General features: G+C 36.3%; 2 protein-coding genes across 3 annotated transcripts; both read left to right on the plus strand.

The window, feature by feature from the left end:
- The first annotated feature begins 2,852 nt into the window (after positions 1 to 2,852).
- Positions 2,853 to 3,803, plus strand: OR2M4 (olfactory receptor family 2 subfamily M member 4). Its single transcript, NM_001390168.1, has one exon. It carries the CDS (start codon positions 2,853 to 2,855, stop codon positions 3,801 to 3,803), a length of 951 nt encoding a protein of 316 aa, NP_001377097.1.
- Positions 3,804 to 15,853: 12,050 nt separating this feature from the next.
- OR2M10 (olfactory receptor family 2 subfamily M member 10) lies at positions 15,854 to 20,539 on the plus strand. Of its 2 annotated transcripts, XM_015472178.2 has the most exons (2): positions 15,854 to 16,772; positions 20,517 to 20,539. In XM_015472178.2, the coding sequence occupies exons 1-2, from the start codon at positions 15,854 to 15,856 to the stop codon at positions 20,537 to 20,539; spliced, it is 942 nt and encodes a 313-aa protein (XP_015327664.2). The 2 variants fall into 2 exon arrangements, with proteins under 2 accessions (XP_015327664.2, NP_001376799.1); NM_001389870.1 differs by lacking the exon at positions 20,517 to 20,539 and having other exon boundaries at positions 15,854 to 16,792.
- The last annotated feature ends 3,971 nt before the right edge of the window (positions 20,540 to 24,510 follow it).

Here is a 24,510-nt window from a genome sequence, read left to right on the forward strand (position 1 = left end):
GATGAAGTTTGAGTTGTGAAACTGTACAGTCTGTGAGGCTTTCTTGGTGTCTCAGATAGTAAAGAATCTGCCTGCAATGTGGGAGACCTGGGTTCTATCCCTGGGTCAAAAAGATTCCCTAAGGAAAGGAATGGCTACACACTCCAGTATTCTTGCCTAGAGATTTCCATAGACAGAAGAGCCTGGTGGGTTACGGCCCATGGGGTCCCAGGGTCGGACATGACTGAGCATATTCACTTTCACTTTTCTTGTGAACTTTTCTTGAAACTTGTAAGATGTGGGAATACGGAATATTTTGAAGTGCATAAATGGAAATCTTCAGTTTGGTAATATCACAAAGTCTAGAGAATGCTTGACTCCAGTGTAGTTGTACATTCTTCCAGAGCCCTATGAGTATCAGGGTCCATGATTTATGCTGTCTTTTCTTCTTCCATATCCATTAATATTTCAGAGTATCCAATCATCTAAGACTTTGAGCCATCAGTCTTGTTTTTCTCTTTTCCTTTATGTTATCAGCTCTTTTTTTTTTAACCACTCATTTCCTCATATGCCACTAAAAGTCTTCCATACATTTAATTTTTCTATCATTAAGTCACTTTTTTTCTTTATAGTGTGTGTGTGTGTGTGTGTGTGTGTTTCACCTCTCTGGGTCTTATTCTTCAATTTCCATTATAATTAGTATGAAAGAATATAGAAGTATGAAAAGTAGGGAAGTATCTTGGATGTCAGAATTTTCCAATTTCATATTTAATTGTAACACTGAATCCAAATTTTAAATTAAGAGAATAAAGAAAGAAGTTAGCAGTTCTTTATGTTGACTACCTTGGGAATAAGACCATATTTATTTATTTATAGAGTTATTAAAATTTTGATATATATTTTGTTGTAGAAAGTTTGGATTCTCTCAACACATAGTCGTCATTTAAATAGGTGAAAATACCTAACACACACTTGTTATACAAAGAAAAGAATTTTTGACCTAAGGAATTATTCCCCAATTGCAATATTCAGTATATCTGATTCTGTAAGGCTCTCTACTATGCTCAAATGTTAGAACAGGGAATGATTTTTTTTTTTAAACTGACATAACATTTTAATTCCATTAAAATAAAGCCATGGCATTTTAGTGTGCTGTTAACAGCAAAAATATCTCTGAGGATATTTCTACTGCCCAGCTCCTCTGTCCATGGGATTTCCTAGGCAAGAATACTGGTGTGGGTTGCCATTTCCTTCTCCAGGGGATCTTCCCTACCCAGGAATCAAATTCCAGTCTGCTGCATTGCAGGCAGATTCTTTACCAACTGAGCCACTAGGGAAGCCCCTTAAGTATAATTAATGAAAATTAATTTTGAATATCAATACATAAACAGGATATTTGCTAGGGAAAATTTTTGCAGCAAAAATATTTTGAAGAAATGTTCCCATCCTACATAAAATGTTGTAGAGGCATAAGCCTTATATCATTACAAAATAGATCATACAACAATTTTCAGGAACCTGCTATATCCTTGGAAATACACTTTATTTGGTTTGATGTACACAGGGCTACAGTCCATGGGGCCTCAAAGAGTCAGAGACACAAATGAGAAACTGAGCACTTGTGTACAATAGTCACAATTAGGCTGTGGATTTTACATAAAAAAGCTTGATGTATCTCCATTTTTCATTAAAGTGTTAGAGAAAAAAAGTAGATAATTGGGTTTCTTTACAATTTAATAAAATTCTACAGAACATATTTGAAAAAACACTGCTTATTTAGAATTGTTTTAATGAAATGAAAGATAAATGCTTTACACAAAGATAAACATTCACCATGGTAAACAATCTAGGGTCAGTGGATCAGTGGATATTCAATATCAAAAAGCATGATATGAGTGAGACAAAACCTAGATTTTGTTTAAAGCTGAATTAAAAATAAGATGATAAGAAATTAAGAAAAAATAGATTACTTTATATCAAGGAGAAATAAAAGCATAATGGGAGTTTTGATGAATTAAGAAGTTTGTGAGGCTTAGTCTGAGATGGAAAAGTTAAAATGTACATTACTAAACCCTTCTCTGAATTAGCTATATAGATTCTCCTTTGAGGATAATAACATTGACCTTGACTTCCCAGGAGGCACAGTAATAAAGAATCTGCCTGCCAATGCAGGAGGTATAAGAAATGCTGGTTCAATCGCTGCAACAGGAAGATTCCCCTAGAGTAGGAAATGGCAACAACAGAAAATGGCAACCACTCCAGTATTCTTGTCTGGAAAATTCCATGGACAGGGGAGCCTGGTGGGCTACAGTTCATGAAGTCGCAAAAAGTCAGGCAGGACTAAGTAACTGACCACAATATTGTTCCAATGCAATGTTTCACTGGGCTGGTACCACACACAAGAAGCAGGTAAAATGGTAGAAGGAATCAAGAGAAAAGGAATTCTGTAGTTAGGTGAGAACACAGTGGAGACATGTTAAGACAAAATACAACTGTCAATAGAGAATACTATGTGATCAAGGATATTTCATAAAATTTAGCAACAGACACTTGTAATTATTTTTCTCCTAGATTCTGTATTGACTGTGTACCTTTGAGTTAGTCAATAATATACATTTTTCTTTTCTGGGAAATAAGGAAAATGGTTATTGAAGTTGTTATTTGGGAAGTCTGGATGGGAAAATGACTAGAAAACAATGGACCAAATCACATAACTTATTGTGACCAAAGAGGAGGTAACTGAAGGTTGGTGAGTTCTTATGCATGCATACAATGCAGTGTGCACTTGAATACGCTGACCTGGTATGCATTTGAAAACTAATAAACAAGTTTCTACGCATTCTGGATCTTGCAGATAACACAAATTTTCCAGGATGGTTTGGAGAAACCAGACCTTCAACTTGGACTTCATCCTGTTAGGAATCTTTGATTACAGACCCACACACATCTTCCTTTTCTCTCTGGTCTTGGGCATCTTCACAGTGGCCTTCATGGGAAACACTCTCATGGTTCTTCTTATCTACCTGGACACCCAGCTCCACACCCCTATGTACTTGCTCCTTAGCCAATTGTCCCTCATGGACCTCATGCTCATCTCTACTACTGTACCCAAGATGGCCTTCAACTACTTGTCTGGCAGGAAATCCATCTCTCTAGCAGGCTGTGGCATCCAGATATTCTTCTATGTTTCCCTACTTGGAGCTGAATGCTTCCTGTTGGCTGTCATGGCCTATGATCGCTATGTGGCTATATGCCACCCTCTTCGATATACCATCCTGATGAATCAGAAATGCTGTGTCTTCATGACTGTTGCTTCCTGGATCTTGGGGTTTCTTGATGGGATCATTGTGCTTGTAGCAGCCTTCTCATTCCCTTATTGCAGCTCCCTGGAAATTCATCACTTTTTCTGTGATGTTGCTGCCCTTTTACCTCTATCTTGTGCAGATACCTCTGCATTTGAAAATTTGCTTTTTATCTGTTGTGTGGTGATGCTGGTTTTTCCAGTCTCTGTGATTATTGGTTCCTATTCACGAGTTCTTCAAGCTGTCATCAGCATGGATTCCAAGGAAAGTCGCCGCAAGGCCTTCACCATCTGCTCCTCACATCTGTCTGTGGTTGGACTCTACTATGGAGCTGCCATGTTTATGTATATGAGACCAGCTTCTAATCACACACCGGACCAGGACAAGGTGGTATCAGCCTTTTATACCATCCTCACCCCGATGCTGAACCCTCTCATCTACAGTCTTCGAAACAAAGAGGTATCTAAAGGATTTCAGAAACTGTTGAGAAAAAGGAAAATTAATTGTATACAGCATCTTTGAGTGCCCACTGTGATCAGTACTCCTTCCCGGAAACTTGAGTCCCTTGCATCGTCTTATTCTTCCTGGTATATTATTCTCCCACTTTTATTTCCAATTTAAAATACCTTCATTTATAGTTTATATAAACATCACAGGTCAAGAAGACAGTTTAGATAACAGCATAGGCAGCTTCACCACTGTGAATTTCTTTTATACCACTAGTTGTTAGACATAAGTACCTGATTTTAGGATGCCTGTCTTTTAACTCAGGTATAAGTCTGATGATTTTGCTTTATCCAAGACAAAAGGTTGGAGTTGAACCACTTAAATCTCTATTTAATAATTACTTACCTTAAATGAACTTGCCTTCATTTTAGCCCTATTTGAACCAATGTTTTGACTTTTATTCCCAACTCTTCCCTACTTAATTCCAAAGAATTTAGAAATTGATAGTTAACATTGACAATTCTGTCAAATAAGTCATATGTCTAGATAAGCTAACAGGGACTTATACATTTTTTTTTTTTTTTTTGCCTTTAAAAAGAAAGTGAATATTTTAATGAGTCCACATAAAATATTTATTTGTTTAAGCTGCACAACCTTCATCTTTATTGTAATTGACTTTGTCACTCAACCTTATATTGATAACTAAAATCTATTTGAAGGTACTAGAAAACTAACAAACAGTTTCTAGAATTGCTAATCATGATTTTGTACACAGCTGTAAAAAAATATTTCCTATAAATTATGCCACAAAACTGAATTTTTTTTTCCTTAGAGGAAACTTATGGTCTCTGAATGCCCATAACAGCTGTTCTAATGTTCTGCTGAGTACCCACACATTGATGCAACCAAAGAGTCATTAATTTATTGCAATTTACAAAGGTAAATAATCTACATCTTTAAAAACAATCCTTATATGCTCATGAGATTAACTTGATTTATGTATATATAACTGTAATCCAATCTTTATTATGCAATTTGTTATTGCTCTATAAATGTTTTTTTAAACTATTAGACTTTATACTTAAATGAGATGTCCATGGGTTGTAATATGTTGTATCTCTTTTTAGAAAAATGACAATTTTTGAGATATGCAGAATATTCTAAATATATATATATATATATATTTTTTCAGGATTTTTTAAAATAAAATTCACATACAATGAAACTCAACACTTTAAAGTGCAGAGTTCAGTTATTTTTCAGTAGACTCACAGATAAATGCAATCATTATCATTATCTAATTTCAAAAGAACCCCCCAAAGTATGCTCATACTTATTATACCCATTAGCATTCATTCATCATTCCCTTCTCCCCCAACTGAAGGCAAGCACTATTTTTTGTCTATGTGGTTTTGCCTATTTAGGATGTAGCATATGTGGTCCACTGGAGAAGGGAATGGCAAACCACTTCAGTATTCTTGCCTTGAGAACCCCATGAACAGTATGAAAAGGCAAAATAATAGGATACTGAAAGAGGAACTCCCCAGGTCAGTAGGTGCCCAATATGCTACTGGAGATCAGTGGAGAAATAACTCCAGAAAGAATGAAGGGATGGAGCCAAAGCAAAAACAATACCCAGTTGTGGATGTGTCTGGTGATAGAAGCAAGGTCCGATGCTGTAAAGAGCAATATTGCATAGGAACCTGGAATGCTAGGTCCATGAATCAAGGCAAATTGGAAGTGGTCAAACAGGAGATGGCAAGAGTGAACATCGATATTCTAGGGATCAGTGAACTAAAATGGACTGGAATGGGTGAATTTAACTCAGATGATCATTATATCTACTACTACGGACAGGAATTCCTTAGAAGAAGTGGAGTAGCCATCATGGTCAACAAAAGATCCGAAATTCAGTACTTGGATGCAATTTCAAAAATGACAGAATGATCTCTGTTCGTTTCCAAGGCAAACTATTCAATATCACAGTAATCCAAGTATATGTTCAAACCAGTAACATTGAAGAAGCTGAAGTTGAATGCTTCTATGAAGAACTACAAGACCTTTTAGGATTAACACCAAAAAAAAATGTGTCCTTTTCATTAAAGGAGACTGGAATGTAAAAGTAAGAAGTCAAGAAACACCTGGAGTAACAGGCAAATTTGGCCTTGGAATACGGAATGAAGCAGGGCAAAGGCTAATAAAGTTTTGCCAAGAGAACGCATTGGTCATAGCAAACACCCTCTTCCAACAACACAAGAGAAGACTCTACACACGGATATCACCAGATGGTCAACATTGAAATCAGATTGATTATATTCTATGCAGCCAAAGATGGAGAAGCTCTATATAGTCATAAAAACAAGACCGGGAGCTGACTGTGGCTCAGATCATGAGCTCCTTATTGCCAAATTCAGACTTAAATTGAAGAAAGTAGGGAAAACCAAGAGACCATTTAGGTATGACCTAAATAAAATCCCTTATGATTATACAGTGGAAGTGATAAATAGATTTAAGGGCCTAGATCTGATAGATAGAATGCCTGATGACTGAGGTTCGTGACATTGTACAGGAGACAGGGATCAAGACCACCCCCATGGAAAAGAAATGCAAAAAAGCAAAATGGCTATCTGGGGAGGCCTTACAAATAGCTGTGAAAAGAAGAGAAGCAAAAAGCAAAGGAGAAAAGGAAAGATATAAGCATCAGAATGGGAGAAGGCAATGGCACCCCACTCCAGTACTCTTGCCTGGAAAATCCCATGGACAGAGGAGGCTGGTAGGCTGCAGTCCATGGGGTCGTGAAGAGTTGGACACGACTGAGCGACTTCAGTTTCACTTTTCACTTTCCTGCATTGGAGACGGAAATGACACCCCACTCTAGTGTTCTTGCCTGGAGAATCCCAGGGACGGGGGAGACTGGTGGGCTGCCATCTATGGGGTCTCACAGAGTCGGACATGACTGAAGCGACTTAGCAGCAGCAGCAGCAAGCATCTGAATGCAGAGTTGCAAAGAATAGCAAGGAGAGATAAGAAAACCTTCCTCAGCAATCAATGCAAAGAAATAGAGGAAAACAACAGAATGGGGAAGACTAGAGATCTCTTCAAGAAAATCAGAGATACCAAGGGAACATTTCATGCATATATGGGCTCGATAAAGCACAGAAACGGTATGGACCTAACAGAAGCAGAAGATATTAAGAAGAGGTGGCAAGAATACACAGAAGAACTGTACAAAAAAGATCTTCACAACCAAGATAATCACGATGGTGTGATCACTCACCTAGAGCCAGGCATGCGGGAATGTGAAGTCAAGTGGGGCTTAGAAAGCATCACTATGAACAAAGTTAGTGGAGGTGATGGAATTCCAGTTGAGCTATTTTAAATCCTGGAAGATGATGCTGTGAAAGTGCTGCACTCAATATGCCAGCAAATTTGGAAAACTCAGCAATAGCCACAGGACTTTAAAAGATCAGTTTTCATTCCAATCCCAAAGAAAGGCAATGCCAAAGAATGCTCAAACTACCACACAATTGTACTCATCTAACATGCTAGTAAAGTAATGCTCAAAATTCTTCCAGTCAGGCTTCAGCAGTACGTGAACCATGAACTTCCAGATGTTCAAGCTGGTTTTAGAAAAGGCAGCGGAACTAGAGATCGAATTGCCAACACCCGCTGGATCATGGAAAAAGCAAGAGAGTTCCAGATAAACATCTATTTCTGCTTTATTGACTATGCCAAAGCCTTTGACTGTGTAGATCACAATAAATTGTGGAAAATTCTGAAAGAGACGGGAATATCAGACCCCCTACCTGCCTCTTGAGAAACCTATATGCAGGTCAGGAAGCAACAGTTAGAACTGGACATGGAACAACAGACCGGTTCCAAATAGGAGAAGGAGTACGTCAAGGCTGTACATTGTCACCCTGCTTATCTAACTTCTATGTAGAGTACATCATGAGAAACGCTGGGCTGGAAGAATCAAAGGCTGGAATCAAGATTTGGGAGAAATATCAATAACCTCAGATATGCAGATGACACCACCCTTATGGCAGAAAGTGAAGAGGAACTAAAAAGCCTCTTGATGAAAGTGAAAGAGGAGAGTGAAAAAGTTGGCTTAAACTTAGCATTCAGAAGACGAAGATCATGACATCTGGTCCCATCACTTCATGGGAAATAGATGGTGAAACAGTGGAAACAGTGTCAGACTTTATTTTGGGGGGCTCCAAAATCACTGCAGATGGTGACTGCAGTGATGAAATTAAAAGACGCTTACTCCTTGGAAGAAAAGTTATGACCAGCCTAGATAGCATATTGAAAAGCAGAGACATTACTTTGCCAATAAAGTTCCATCTAGTCAAGGCTATGGTTTTCCAGTGGTCATGTATGGATGTGAGAGTTGGACTGTGAAGAAGGCTGAGCGCCGAAGAATTGATGCTTTTGAACTGTGGTGTTGGAGAAGACTCTTGAGAGTCCCTTGGACTGCAAGGAGATCCAATCAGTCCATTCTAAAGGAGATCATCCCTGGGATTTCTTTGGAAGGAATGATGCTAAAGCTGAAACTCCAGTACTTTGGCCACCTCATGTGAAGAGTTGACTCATTGGAAAAGACTCTGATGCTGGGAGGGATTGGGGCAGGAGGAGAAGGGGACAACAGAGAATGAGATGGCTGGATGGCATCACCGAATCAATGGACATGAGTTTGAGTGAACTCCAGGAGTTGGTGATGGACAGGGAGGCCTGGCATGCTGCGATTCATGGGGTCACAAAGAGTTGGACATGACTGAGCAACAGAACTGAACTGAACTGATATAAATGAAATCTGCAAATGTGGTATTATTTCGTGACTATTTTCTCTCACTTACTATAATGTTTTGAAGGTTCATGTTGAAGCACATATCAGTTTTTCATTACTTTATATGAATGAATAATATTCTACTTAAGGTTATACCACACTTTGCTTATCCAATCAACAATTGATAGTCATTTCAGAACTTTTGGAGAAGGAAATGGCAAAGAGCACTGGAGGAAGGAGCACTCCAGTACTCTTGCCTAGAAAATCCCATGGATGGAGGAGCCTGGTGGGCTATAGTCCATGGGGTCCCAAAGAGTTGGACACGACTGAGCGATTTCACTTAAGGCTTAGAAAAGAAGATAAAGCCCTGCCCTCAGGCCTGGAAAAAGAAGATAATGAACTCAAGGGCCCTTGCTGAACCACTTGACTTCAGGGATAACAATCGTGAAGTTTAAGCCTCACCCCAATACTCCGGACAGATTGCATCACTTTCCATCCCCTACCTGGACTTTTCCACTGCCTGCAATTGTCATCTCAGCTAAAGAATACCCAAAATGCCTGCCTGGCTAAAAACCTCCGTTATCACTTCTGCAAACCTTCCCTTAAATATGAAGCCTCCCTGATCCCTCGCATGCTCAGCCTGATCATTAGGCCAACTGTCACCCCTCTTTGCCTGAATAAAAGGTTACCTATCTCCCTTGAGGTCATCTTCCTTTCCTCTTTGCCTCATCTCAAACCATTCCTTACAAAACTGATTATAAATGTATTTTTGTTGTTGAGTTTTTAGGCTTCTTTTATATTCTGGATAATAGACTCTTATCAGATATATTTTGCAAATATTTTCCCTTTCAGTGTGTTGTGTTTTCACTGTGTTAATAGCATCCTTAGAATTAGAATTTACAAATTTGTTTTATTTTGATATAGTCCAAATTATTCAACATTTTAATGCTTAAGATTTTTGCATAATTTCTGGAAAATCATCATTTAATACAAAGTCAAAAGATCAACGTTTCCCTCTTGAGTTTTATAGTTTTAGTTCTTGTATCTATGTCATTGGTACCTTTGAAGGAATTTTTTGTGTATGGTGTGAGACCGAGTCAACTTTATTATTTTGCTTTGCTATATCCAGTTGTCACAGCACCATTTATTGAAGAGACACTGCTTTCTCCATTATTTTTATTTTTGGTATGTCTGTAGAAAATCAGTTGACCATAGATAGATATAATTACTCTTGAACTGTTAATTCTATTTCACGCATCTACATATTTATTTTTTCATTATTGCTGTACTGCCTTGATTACTGTAGTTTCAATGTAAATGAAAACTCAGAAACTGTTGTTAGGTAGTTAGAATAGGAAAAAGGAGTCCAGAATGATGGTGGCATTCCCTTCCTTCTTTTCACAAGGAAGGGAAAAGCCCATGAAAATAGAAAAAAGGAAGGTCCGAGGACCAGAATAAGGACCTCGGGTAGAACAAACAGCACTCCTGGCCAGTCCAATTTACATATGCCAGGCCCAGAGGGAGGAAAAACATATAAAAAGAGGAGCCAAGGGGCCAGGGTCTCTTTCTCTCTATTCTTCGTGACTTTTGGGTTGGCATGCCCTCATGCCTTGAGGATATATTTTCCTTTATTTTCTAAATAAAACTGAACTGTAACACAGAGCTGTAATACTGTCCGAGAGCTGTGACACGCCAAAGGCTTTAACGTCCATTATTTCAATTTTTGTTGTGACAAGACAAAACCGAGGAAATTACATATTCCCCTGATAGTGTGAATTCTCTTTGTTCTTGGTAACACTTGCTTAAGATATTCTAGGTATCTTGAAATACCATAAAATTTAGGATTAGCTTGACAATTCTGAAATACAGCAGCTGGAACTTTTTTATAGAGATGGTATTGTATCTATAAATCAATTTGGGGGATGTTTCCAACTTAACAATAATATTCCTCTAATTGATTGACACAGAATATCTTTGAATTTCTTTCTCTTAGTGTTTCTTTTTCTCAAAATTTTGCAAGCATAAAAATCTGTTATTTTGTTTAATTTATTAGTAAATATATTATTCTTTTGATGGTATGACATATGAACTGTTTACTTAATTTTATTTTCTTATTGTTCATTGCTAGTGTCACTCTATTACTTTTTTGACATTGAGGCAACTGTGCATCTTTTAAAATATTTTTCCTCTATGTGATTATTGCTTATTTTCTTTTAATGGCCTTTCTATATTTTAGTGTTCATCTTTACAGAGATGATCTCATTTTGTTTATACAACTTGATGTTGACTTTTCATTATTTACTTCCAGACGTATGTTTTTACTGTTTGTGTCTATGGAATCACCAGACAAGCTCTTCTAGGGACTCTGTACTTGGGATAGCCTGAATTATCATGCTCTTTTTTTGCAGACATATTTATGGTTCTTCTGAAAGATATACTTTGAAGCATAATCCTCCAAGAAATCCAGTTCTATTAATTCATTCCTGTCTCAAACTTTGCCTAATTTAATTGCACTGCCTATGGCTTCCCAGATGGTGCTAGTGATAGGGAACCTGCTTACCAATGCTGACTGAAGTGACTTAGGATACACACATGAAAACAAATATTAGACTTGGGTATTTCTTTCTCTCCCTGGATATTATATAGTCAGGCAAAAACTCTGCAGTCAGAGACTTGTCTTCACAACTCAGCCTTCTCACTAGATATGTAACCATGGGCAAATTAGCATATTCTCTGTGCTTCAGTTTTTATGTCTGTCAAATGGGGTGAAAATTGTAATAATGGGAAAATGGCGTGGATTATATGAGTGTATATTTTTGAGACACTCAGAACAGTCCCATGCACATTAGTACTTTGCAAGAATCAGAGTTTTAAAATCATTATGAGGCCTAAAATGTACTGATGTTTATGATTTTTAAGTGTGTACATTCATACACACAAACAGATATTCACCTATATACTACGTAAGCTGTGCTTTGTGTTGTGCTGTGTCATGTCCAACTCTTTGCGACCCTATGGACTGTAGCTTGCCATGACTACATGAGAATTGGAAATATATATGAAAAATACGAAATTATGTTTCTATCGTTTTGCTTTCAAAAGGGATAAAGTACTGATTTTAAAACAACTTACTGAAGAAGAAATCTGAATCACTAATAAACATATAAAACAGCTACTCAAATCAGTAATGAAAATTCATATAATTATGAGAAACCATTTCTTACAAATAGGTTTACAAAGTGTTTTTTTTTTTCATTAAGCAATAGAAAATGATTTTGTGTGTGTGTGTGTTCAATTTTTTTTTTTTTTACTTTACAATATTGTATTGGTAGAAAATTATTTTTGAGGTTGTGATGAAAGAAAATGCTATTTCTGTTTATGTAGCTAATGAGAATGTAATATAACTCAAGTATTCTTGCATGTGAATGGGCAGTATTTTTGAAAATTCATATATTTCCCTTCTAAGGACCTTATTCCTATCCTACATTACTCCTGAGCAGAAACATCATTAACAAGATGGAGAATGACTTAAAAATTGAAGTTAATATTAAAAGAGTGATAGATTCATGGAAAGATAATAGTTCAGAATTGGACATGAAAATAAGATGAAAGAAGAATATCATAAAATTTATAATTAACAAGCATTTGTTAGGATCTGGTATTCAGAAAAAATATTGAGTGAAGATATATAGATGCAGTAATCATAATATTAATGAAAGAGTAAGAGAGCAAATAAAAATCTTAGGGAGTCAAATTATTTCATGGAAGAAAAATTAACTAATCATATAGTATCTAGAGACAGTAACAAGACAACCAGTACTAGAATCAAGAGAATCTGACCACAAATGTCAAGTTTTCAAAAAAGGAATAAATTAAAACAATATTGACATCTCTAGTATAGGAATCTCAAGTCAAATGACTCCAAATCTCAAGTCAATTCACTCTACTTGTGAATCAATTTAAAAATAAATAGTGAATTTAATAGTTTTATTTAGAGATAATAAAGCTTACAGCTCAATGAGTATTTACTCATTTTAAAATGAGGAACCCAAATGTTCTTTTGGAACTTATATAGTTAATAATGAAATAATTAGAAATTATGAAAGATTTTTTAAAAGGAGTGTGAATATAGAGTGATTAATATATGAATCAGTCAGAAAAAACAGGTGACAAGAATTAAGGAATTTATATTACTAATCTAGAAAGTGACAAACTTCTATACTGATATTAAATATTAATAAGATTCACACTTTAAAGACAGAAAACTATTTTTATATGAGGGCTTAGGAGAAAAAATGAGTGATCACATATATAACTGTAATTAAAGACGAGGGACTGGATAACCTGGAGGGATTTCAAATAGAAATCTCAGATGACTTAGCAAAATTTTATTAAATAGGTTTTCTCTAGAAATTTAAGCATTTTTATCTAGCAAGTACTATCATGTCTTCTTAGGAACATTTGGAAGTGACAGCTTATGATGAATGGTATTGGATTTGTGATCCCCAAAGGAGAGATTTAACTTCAAGACCAAGGACCAGGCTTGATCACTCAAGAGCTTTTGTATAGCAGGGTTTTATTAAGGTATAAAAAGGGGACAGAGAAAGCTTCTGATATAGACATTAGAAGGGGGATGAAGAGTGCCCCCTGCCAGTCTTTAGCAAGCTGTTTTATGTCTGTTAGAAAGCTATTAATCAGATAAGAGAGACACCTCAAGGCTGACAGCGTTTCACCAGGCCCCTCTCCCACAATATGCATTTTTGAGAGAGGATGGCATGAGGTGTGTCATCCCCCAGCCATAAAACAATTGATATGAATACTGGTTTGTTGAGCTATTATCAGCCCAAGGTTTGAGAAAAGAAAAAGTTAGTCTTAGGTGGAACCAGAGAAAGGCAAATTCCAAAGCAAATACATAGTTTCATTAACATATCTTAAGAAAAACATTTCCACAGAAAAACCTCCTTTTAATTTTGTATGGAGAAGGAAAAAAATCTGGGACTAGTAATTTGTTTCCTCCTGCTACTTAAGGGAGAGATAAAAATTGTCTGATTCTTGCAGCCTATTTCCTCAGTTTGGAGACCCCTGGCCTTCCTGCCTGTTACCTCTCAGAAGGTAAGTCTGAGGGAGATGATAATTATTTCCAAAATATCTCAGTATTTCTGGAGTACAGCAGGATGGAGCTATATTTTATTCAAAAGCTGTATATTAAAATAAGCTAAGATGATTACTTTTGATAGAGATTAGCGTTGCAGGAAGGGGGACCCCTTTCAGGGCCCGAAACTGGGCTCTTGTCTAACACTCAGAAACGAATTGTCCGAGGAGACACATGAGCTATCAAAGCAAGAGATTTTATTGGGAAAGAGTGCCCTAGCAGAGAGCAGTAGGGTAAGGGAACCCAAGGCAAACTACTCTGCCACATGGCTCACAGTCTCAGGTTTTATGGTGATGGGATTATTTTCCAGGTTGTCTTTAGCCAATCATTCTGACTCAGAGTCCTTCCTGGTGGTACACACCTTGTTCAGCCAAGTTGAATGCCAGTGAGAAGGATTCTGGGAGGTGGTCTGACATGTGGTGTCTCCTTTTGGCTCTTTTGGTTGGTAGTGGCTTATTAGTTCAGAGAAGGCAATGGCACCCCACTCCAGTACTCTTGCCTGGAAAATCCCATGGATGGAGGAGCCTGGTAGGCTGCAGTCCATGGGGTCGCTAAGAGTCGAACACCACTGAGCGACTTCACTTTCACTTTCACTTTTCACTTTCATGCATTGGAGGAGGTAATTCCATGTTCCTTACCAGGACCTCCTGTCATAAAACAACTCATATAGATGGTTTCTATGGTGCCTGGCCAGGGTGGGTAGTTTCAGTCAATGTGCTTCCCCTAACATTAGTACAAAGGTCATAAAATAATGGATAATTATGCTGTGCTTTAAATCAGATTTTCTGTCAAATAAAATGCACAATTTTAGTTAATTTGGCAGAACCATACAAAATTTTTTTTTTCCCCAAAGCCAAAAACCAAAATACCAGTTACTGCTCTGCATTACACCCAGAGGAGAGAAAACACATGCAAAGACATAGAAAGGAAGCCAATGCCTTCAATAATGAAGTAAGAGGTAAGAAAAGAGAAAAAAAAAAAAAAAGATATATAAACAGACATTAAAAAATACGCTGCTGTGAAGCCAAAGAATCCCCTGAATGAATCTGGCTAAGGAAATTGAAAAGATAGAATAGTCTAAAGTATGGGTAAGCTCTCTTCCCTCCTATAGTATTTATTTGTTTAAAAATACTTATATAGTTATGAGTATTAAATATATATATATTTTAAACTATATCCCAGGTAATATCCATACTTTGCAAACATGATTTCATTTAGTCTTAATAACACCCTACAATATAGATTTTAAAAATGTCAAATTTTACAGACTAGAAAATAAAGCTTAGAGAAGTTAACTAAGATCACACAGATAAAATGATTTGTTCCAGGTGTTTGAACTGTGCTATTGCACTCTAGTCTGCTTCTCCAGAAAAATGACCTGTACCAGGATATTTCATGGATACACCTTATCTTAATGGATAGAGTTAGTAATGGTCATATTGGTGAGAAATTTTGTCTACTACAATTGACTATTATAAGCAACATGTACTATTAGATATACTTCTGATTAACAGTTTCTCAATCCCTTCTCTTCACCTGGTATTTGATTAATCCTGTCTCATTTCTAAACATACATGCTTTCTTCCACACTTTGGTAGAAATAATTTTTATTAATATCCTAGAGTGGTATGCTAAATTCCATAGAAAAACATAACAGAAAATCTCATTGACTTCCCAGAAATTCATGAGTCTTCAGATGGCTCATAATGACTCTTGACTTCTGAAGGGATAATCCACACTACATATCTGAGTTGGCTGGTTGCTGAAATTAGATTATATGCTTTTTGAGAAATCACTTGTATTTAAATTATGGAACAAATATGCCTGTTAACTATGTGGTTTCTTTATCCAAATCACTCAAGCTAAAAATAAGTCTAATATTTCTTATCTAAAATTTTTAAAAAATGATTCTCTGAGAAATAAATTTTCCTATATGTGCTGTGCTAAGTCGCTTCAGTCATGTCCAACTCTTTGTGACTTCATGGAATGTAGCCTGCCAAGCTCCTCTATACATGGGATTCCCTTGTCTACACATTTTTTAAAAATGATACTCAGAGAAATAAAATTTGCTATATATATAGACATTATAGTAATGGTGATCTAGGCTAAAAATCCTTGATATTTCCATAACAAAATATTGGAGATTTCTCACATGTTGTATTCTCCACAGTGAATATATTCATCATGGCATGGGAGAATCATACTTTAAACTCTAACTTCATCTTGCTGGGAATCTTTGATCACAGTCCCACCCACATCTTCCTCTTCTCTCTGGTCTTGGGCATCTTCACAGTGGCCTTCATGGGAAACACTATCATGGTTCTCCTCATCTACCTGGATACTCAGCTCCACACTCCCATGTACTTGCTCCTCAGCCAACTATCCCTCATGGACCTCATGCTTATTTGTACCACTGTACCCAAGATGACTTTCAACTACTTGTCTGGAAAGAAGTCCATCTCTCTGGCTGGGTGTGGAACCCAGATATTCTTATATGTGTCCCTGCTTGGAGCTGAATGCTTCCTGTTGGCTGCAATGGCCTATGATCGGTATGTTGCCATTTGCCACCCATTACGATACTCAATTCTCATGAGCCAGAAAATCTGTTGTCTCATGGCTGTTTCTTCTTGGGTTGTTGGTTCTTTTGATGGCATAATTGTTATTGCAGTTGCATTGTCCTTCCCATATTGTGGTTCCCGGGAAATACCCCACTTTTTCTGTGATGTCCCTGCCCTTCTCACTCTCTCATGCACTAAGACATTGTTGTTTGAAAGGTTAATGTTTATTTGCTGTGTAATTATGCTTCTTTTCCCCGTAGCAGTCATTATTGCTTCCTATGTCCATGTTATTATGGCTATCATTTGCATGGGATCTGGAGAGGGTCGCCGAAAAGCTTTTGCTACCTGTTCTTCCCACCTCATGGTGGTGGGAATGTATTATGGAGCTGCCATGTTCATATATATGCGGCCTGTGTCTGACCGATCCCCTACCCAGGACAAGATGGTATCAGCCTTCTACACCATCCTCACTCCCATGCTGAATCCCCTCATCTACAGCCTCCGAAACAAGGAAGTGGCCAGAGCATTCATGAAGGTGTTAGGGAAGGACAAGTCTGGAGAATAAATAGCCTAATTAACTTTTTTTGCAGTTTTGTTATATGTTTAAATTTATTTATTTAACCAGTGTAATTTAGTACTCAATATTTATCCATCTTTTTACCAAAAAAATTATAAACAAGCACACAAGTTTTAGAAAGTTAAAAAAAAAAAAAACTGCATGCTTGTTTGTTCCAATATTATATTTCTTTCATTATAGAAAATTCAAAGTATGACCATGAGTAAATATGTACTGCAAACTAATATGCACAACTATATACTTATTTTATAAGATACCACTTAAGAAATTAGAGGTATTTACCCAACATGAAATTAACACACAATTCTATAATTAAATAGAACACTGATAAATGTTTTGTGTTGTTTTTTCTTTTTTTTAACATATAACAGCTTTGTTTTTATCAAACCAAAGAATTTTCCTGAATCCAAATTGGTACCTTGGATTAAGTGACTTGTTAAGTTGAATGACTGAGTTAGTATATACAAGTTTAAATATGTATTTATAAGATTATTATAAAATTAGCACACTTTAATGAGAAAGAGGTAAAAAGGAATAGATTTATGATTAGGTTTTTTAAACCTATCTTATAATGGACTCTTCCCCTCTTCAGGATTTTGGAGAATTGGGGACCTTCCATTTATTTTCTTTTTTTTACTGGCATTAGCCTAATATATGAGAAATTGAAATGTGAATATGAATCCTTGATGCCTGGATTTTTTACACCTAGATATCTTAGTCCTTATATGTGTTGGGCACAGTAATTTCATGAAAAATGTTCAATTTTATAAATAGAAAACTGTAAGTTGTCCAAATTCTGATATTTTTCTATAAATCACATGTGTGACATCACTGTAGGTATTCTTGTAACTATATTTAAATGAAAGTTCAAACCTGGAGATTCATGTGTGTTTATGAGGAACAACCAATATGTCTTAATATGAATTTTTACTGTTCTTTTAAAACTTTGCTTTAACATCCACCTTGCATTAGGTTTCCTTTGTTAAATAACAAATTTGCACAACTTAGGATTTCTAAATAATAATTATTTAGTGAAAGTGAAAGTGAAAGTCACTCTGCTGCTGCTAAGTCACTTCAGTCGTGTCCGACTCTGTGCGACCCCATAGACGGCAGCCCACCAGGCTCCCCCATCCCTGGGATTCTCCAGGCAAGAATACTGGAGTGGGTTGCCATTTCCTTCTCCAATGCGTGAAAGTGAAAAGTGAAAGTGAAGTCGTTCAGTAGCGTCTGACTCTTAGTGACCCCATGGACTGGAGCCTACCAGGCTCCTCCATCCATGGGGTTTTCCAGGCAAGAGTACTGGAGTGGGGTGCCATTCACTCAGTAGTGTCCAACTCTTTGTGATCCCATGGCCTATACAGTCCATGGAATTTTCAAGGCCAAAATACTGGAGTGGGTAGCATTTCCCTTCTCCAGGGGATCTTCCTGACCCAGGAATTGAAACGGGGTCTCCTGCATTGCAGGCGGATTCTTTACCAACTGAGCTATCAGGGGAGCTCAATTATTTATTATGTCATAGGATGTGTGGGTAGAGATTCTGGCATAGCTAAGCTAGGTGTCGTACTTCAGGTATCACAAGGGAGCAATCCAGACTCTGGCTGGGGCTGCAGTTTCATGTGAAGCCCAGCATCATCTTCTAAACTCATGTAGTTGTTGAAATAATTCATTTCTTTGCACATAGCTATTTCATGTCAGCCTATTTCTTCAAGGCCAGCATAAGAGTCTCTCTGACCTCAGTGAAAGTCTGTCTTCTTTTAAAGGTCTACCAAGTGATTAAGTAAAGCCAACTCAGGATAATCTCCCTTAGATTACTTACAATTAACTGATGTTGGATTTTAATTATGTCTGCACAGTTGCTTTACTCTTACCTTGTAGGTTAACTTAATTACAGAAGCAACTTAAAGGGATACAGATCATGGGGAAAGTTTAGGAGTCTACCTACTACATACCCAGAGATAACTTACAGATTATTTTCTTTAAAAGATATAAAAATATTTTAATAACTTTTTCTGACAGTGATATGAGAAACATTTATAATGTACTAATATATAACTGAAATGCAGCTTTTAAAAATTGTTTTATAAGTCTCTGAGTTCATAGATATGTGGTAAGGGCAAATGTCCAGGAGTAGGAAAGTTATCATGTATTGAGCTTGATAAATAATTCATAATAACCATTTTAAGGAAAACCACTGTGCTGCAAGAGAACATAGACAACAAAACAAAATCAGAAACAATGGATGAAAAAAATGAGAAGTTCAACAAAGACAGAAAGCAACAGTGAAAAAAATACATAGAAACTCTGGAGCTAAAGAAGGTAATAACTGAACTAAAAACTTAATAGAGTGTTTCTATTGCAGATATAATAAAACAGAAAAAGACTCAGTGAACTCAAGGACAGACATTTTAAAATTATACAGTCATAGGAACAACAACAAGAGCGAAAAAGAGTGAAAAACCCTGTTTCACTTAAGACATTGTTGACTGGAATAAAGCATTTTGGAAATGTCAGAAAGAGTGAAGAAAGAGAAAAGAACACAACGCTTACTTAAAGAAATAATGCTGTATGTCTCGGGGAACTCAAACAGGGATTCTTTATCAACCTAGAAGGGTGGGATAATTAAGGAGATAGGAGGGAGACTCAAGAGGGAGGGGACATATGTATACCTATGGCTGATTCATGTTGAGCTTTGACAGAAAACAACAAAATTTTGTAAAGTGATTATCCTTCAATTAAAAAATAAACAGATTAAAAAAAAGATGTAGGACTAGAAAATTTCACATTTCTGAGAATGGAAATGAACATCTAGATTCATGAAGTCCAATGAACTGCAAATAAGCCGATTATCAAGGGATGTTCACAAAGACACATTAGAGTCAAACCGTCAAAAATTAAAGGCAAAGATACTATTTTGAAAATTGCCAGGCTTCCCTGGTGACTCAATGGTAAAAAACACACCTGTGAATGCAGGAGACATGGGTTCGATCCTTGATCCAGGAAAACCCCACATGCCATGGAGCAATTAAGCCTGTGCCCCACAACTATTAAGCCTGTGCTTTAGAGCCCAGGACCTGAAACTACTGAGTCCAGTTACCACAGCTATTGAAGCCCACATTCTCTAGAGCCTGTGCTCAGCAACAAGAGAAGCCAGCACCAGGAGAAGCTTGCACTCTGCAACTAGAGAGTAGCCCCATCTCACTGTAACTAGATAAAAGCCTGCATAGCAGTGAAGACCCAGCATAGCCACAAATAAAATAAATAAATAATAAAAGAAAATCGTAAGAGAAAAGCAACTTGTCATGTACCACCATAAGGCTATTAATGGCAGTCTAGAAAAACATTGCAGGCTAAGACAACATGGGATGACATATTCAAAGTACTCAAAGAACAACCACAACATGGTACCTACTGACAAAGAATACTAACTGAAGATGTATTTCAGAAATGAAGGAGAAAGAACTTCCCAAACAGAAACTGAGAGTATCCAAAACCACTACAAAGCTGCCCAACATGAAATGCTAGAGGCAGTTATTAAAGTTCACTAAATAGCAGCATGAAAACATGACATTATAGAACTTACTGGTAGGGAGAGAATAGACTAAAATTTTAAGCCTGCTTTTTCACTTCCCTTTTTCACCCCTATCAAGAGGCTCTTTAGTTCCTCTTGACTTTCTGCCATTAGAGTGGCATCATCTGCATATCTGAGATGGCTAATGTTTCTCCTGGCAATCTTGAAGAATTAAATCAGTCATCAAAAAAAACTCATACAGAAAAAAAGCCCAAGCCTGGATAAATCCCTGGTAAATTCTATGAAGCATATAATGAAGATTTAACATGAATCTTTCTGAAAATCTTCCCCCAAAATTGAAGAACAAAAATACACCCAAACTTACTTTATGATGCCAATATCACTGTGATACCAAAGCTAGGCAAGAACTCTAAAAGAAAAGAAAGTTACAGGCCAATATTGTGTTTCCTTGATGGCTCAGTAGTAAAGAATCTACCTGCCAATACATGAGATGCGAGTTCAATCCCTGGGTTAGGAAGATCCTCAGGAGAAGGAAATGGCAAGCCTGGGAAATCCCCTGGACAGAGGAGCCTGGCGGGCTACAGCCCATGGGGTTGAGAAAGAGTTAGACATGACTGAGCAACTAAACAACAACAGCAACAACATTCCTTTGATAGTAAATGCAAAATTCCTCAACGGTTCATGAGACCATGTCAAACCAACTTTTCAGACATGTACACAATTGAAAATAAGTTTTTTTTTTTAATTTTTAGAACAGTCTTTTGGACTCTGTGGGAGAGGGAGAGGGTGGGATGATTTGGGAGAATGGCATTGAAACATGTATAATATCATATATGAAATGAGTCGCCAGTCCAGGTTCGATGCATGATACTGGATGCTTGGGGCTGGTGCACTGGGACAACCCAGAGGGAGGGTATAGGGAGGGAGGAGGGAGGAGGGTTCAGGATGGGGAACACATGTATACCTGTGGCGGATTCATTTTGATATATGGCAAAACCAATACAATATTGTAAAGTTAAAAAATAAAATTAAATTAAAACAAAAAAAGAAAAAAAATGTTGTATTAGTTTCAGGTGTACAGAAAAGTTATTCAGTTCTAAAAATTACATTTATCTATTCTTTTAACATTTAGGTTATTACAGAATATAGAGAATAAATCTATTTACCTTCAATACATAAATTGTCCTTTTTCCTCAGGGACAACTAATGTGAAACTGAGAACTTCAGAAATAAATAAAACAATAATATTTTATTTCCTAAAGAGTAAGAGTCTGATGCATTAATTAGATAAGAGTAAGCAAAAACATCAAAATCTTCAAATAATTGTTATCACATTTGATGGAGAATAGATGATAGATAATAGATGGTAGATAGATATAGATAGAAGGATAGGTAAATATAACAGACATATGGATATACACATCTATATATAGAGAAAATAGGCAATTTCATATACAATGAGGAATATATATCTGTGGGAATATATATATATATGTGTGTCTGTATGGATGTGTAACATATACAAGGTCTTTTTCTGAATTATGTTCTTAAAAGATATTGTATATTTTATGTTGTTGAGTGCCAAATTTTCTCTCAATAGCTCTCCTTCTCTCTCTATGTATATATATGTATACATATATATATACATATTAAGCAAAATTACTAATAATTATTGCCATGATCTTATATATAATTGGCTTATTCTGACTTTCTTGATCTAATGGATTTATAGAGCACTATATGAAAAAAATCAAATTAATATCAATAGTCTATCCAATTCTCTTTCCAATTCTGACAGTTTTAGTTTAGCTACAAGTGTATAGATCCTATAAATATTTATTTAAAAGGAGGAGGTAAACAGTAATATGTTGTAGTATAGTAAGTGTTATATTAGGCCTTTTGTGAGATCGCTGATCTTTGGTTCTTAAGTCTCACAAAAAGCAGAAACAATAATATCAACATTTTGAAAAAAAAATCAACATTTTGAAATGTTATAGGTATTAATACATAGATATTACTTTAACTAATTTATTTCTTTTTTTTTTTCGTATACTTCTTAATAGTAACCAAATTAGTTATCAAAAAGTAAAGGCTTTGTTTAAAAAGGAACAACAGCAAAACAAACAAAAACTTGCTTCAGTGCATTCATCCATTAAGTGGCAGATCTGGGAATTAAACTCTGGCAAAACGGCCCCAAGAAGTTTTACCGTTTATCATTTATCTTTTTTATACCGGCCTTTAGTAAACCATGAGCGTTTCATCCTCACATTCCTTATGAACATATATATATATAGTATGTATATATGTATATATATATGTGTGTGTGTGTGTGTGTGTGTGTGTATATGTATAGTTTTCAAATGGATGACTGCCAGCAATTTTGAAGAGTCTGGCTTTTGGTCAAATGTGGTCTTTCAAGCTGGCCATTGACCATTTCACTACTTTAATTAAGAGACCTCCCTCACAGAAAATAGATTCACCCACACACCACACCTGATACACCATCATTGCAGCATCTGAAGAAAGCTTATTGTAAATAGCTCAGATGGAGTCCAGTTTTCCTTGCTATTATACATATTTAAATTTTTGTCCAAATGCACTCATTTTTAGAGCTCTGTAACTTGAGTCTTCAGGTATGTAGTTCCTCAGGGACTTCTGCCAAGGGGGAAAAGGAGACATCTTCAAGACTTTAAATATTCCAAACGTTCTAATCATACTCCTCCCTTCTGTTTCTTCCCCAAGGCTACAGAATTACAAGAACCTTTTCTTTAGGTTCCCTGATAAGTGATATGACCTCCACATCTGTGCTGATTCTTCTGACCCTTGACCAGTACTCATGAAAATAGAACAGTCAGTGCTTTCACCAGTTCATCTCTTACTTGTACCATCACAGTAAGTAACAAAAGACTTACCTGTACTTTCATTTCTGACTTGTTGCAACTCAACATCTGGCACCTCAGCTTTCTCTCTATCTCAATGGAAATTTTGACACATTCATCTCAATTTCAGGTGAACATGACAGATATAAATACCTAGATTTTACAAAGCCAGTAATTGAAGTCATATCATTTGCCTCGACCAGGGCAGATGAAATTTATATGGGGTCCTTAAAATACATGATAATATCTGAGATCACAGAGATGTACCCAGTGAAAATTTATGGTAAAGATGCGTGGTAAAGATCCCCTGGAAAAGCGAATAGCTACCCACTTCAGGATTCTCTCCTGGAGAATTCCACAGACAGAGAAACCTGGTGGGTTACAATCCATGGAGTTTGCAAACAATCAGACATGACTGAGTGATTAACACACACATAAAGATGCATGAATTTTTTCTATTTTATTTTATTAACTTATTAATTATGTATACATACTTATTGGTGATACTCTTCCTAGCTCATCAGCTTTTATCTTCATTCTTTAATTGGATCTCATTTTAATTGAGTCTCACTCACCTGTGCTCTAGAGATTGTTATCTGCTTGAAATTACCCTTAGACAACTGACCAAAACTCAATAACAAAGACTGTTTTCCCAGAGGCATTGAAGGTGATGTTATATATATGTCCACATTTTTAGACAAAGTAGGACATGACTGGCTTATTTCAACAACCTAAATATGGGATACTTTTTTCATATGAAGATATTCTCAAAGCTTCTAAGTAAATTTGGTTAAACTATCTTAAAGACATTGAATTGACAAAATTAACAAGAAAAATATTTGTTCCTTCAAAATTAGGGACATACAGTACTCAAGAGTAAGTACATTGTTATTACTATTGTTGATAATGTCTTGCTAACTTCCTTACTTCCTGGTCAGTCTGGTTTGCATGAGATTTTTGTTCCATTTTGTGATTTTACTTTTGTTTTAGAAATGGACATGGGTTCAAAATTGACAGTGTGGCTAGAGTATCAATGCAATGGTCTAGCTTATTGTATTCTATGAAAGTTGTTAATAATAATTTAATTAAAATAATATGCTGTCCCATTAAAAGAATAGGAGTAGGCACTGAAAATTCTTACCAAACGTTTTATAGTAGTTGCTATAGTTTCTAATGTCACAATTGTTATAGCAAGAAATGTGATGGACTCATGTAAAACAAAAAATAAACCACAGCTGACATTTTTTGTTGTTGTTTATGCTGTTACTACTGAATTAAAATTCTTAGTCTCAAAATTT

This window comes from Bos taurus, chromosome 7 (genome assembly GCF_002263795.3).
Source record: "Bos taurus isolate L1 Dominette 01449 registration number 42190680 breed Hereford chromosome 7, ARS-UCD2.0, whole genome shotgun sequence".
NCBI classification, from domain to species: domain Eukaryota; kingdom Metazoa; phylum Chordata; class Mammalia; order Artiodactyla; family Bovidae; genus Bos; species Bos taurus.

Coding starts and splice junctions, on each gene's coding strand:
- OR2M4 (NM_001390168.1), top strand. CDS start 2,853: ATGGTTTGGAGAAACCAGACCTTCAACTTGGACTTCATCCTGTTAGGA.
- OR2M10 (XM_015472178.2), top strand. CDS start 15,854: ATGGCATGGGAGAATCATACTTTAAACTCTAACTTCATCTTGCTGGGA. Junction 16,773..20,516: donor ATTCATGAAGGTGTTAGGGA/AGGACAAGTCTG, acceptor TCTGAGATGGCT/AATGTTTCTCCTGGCAATCT.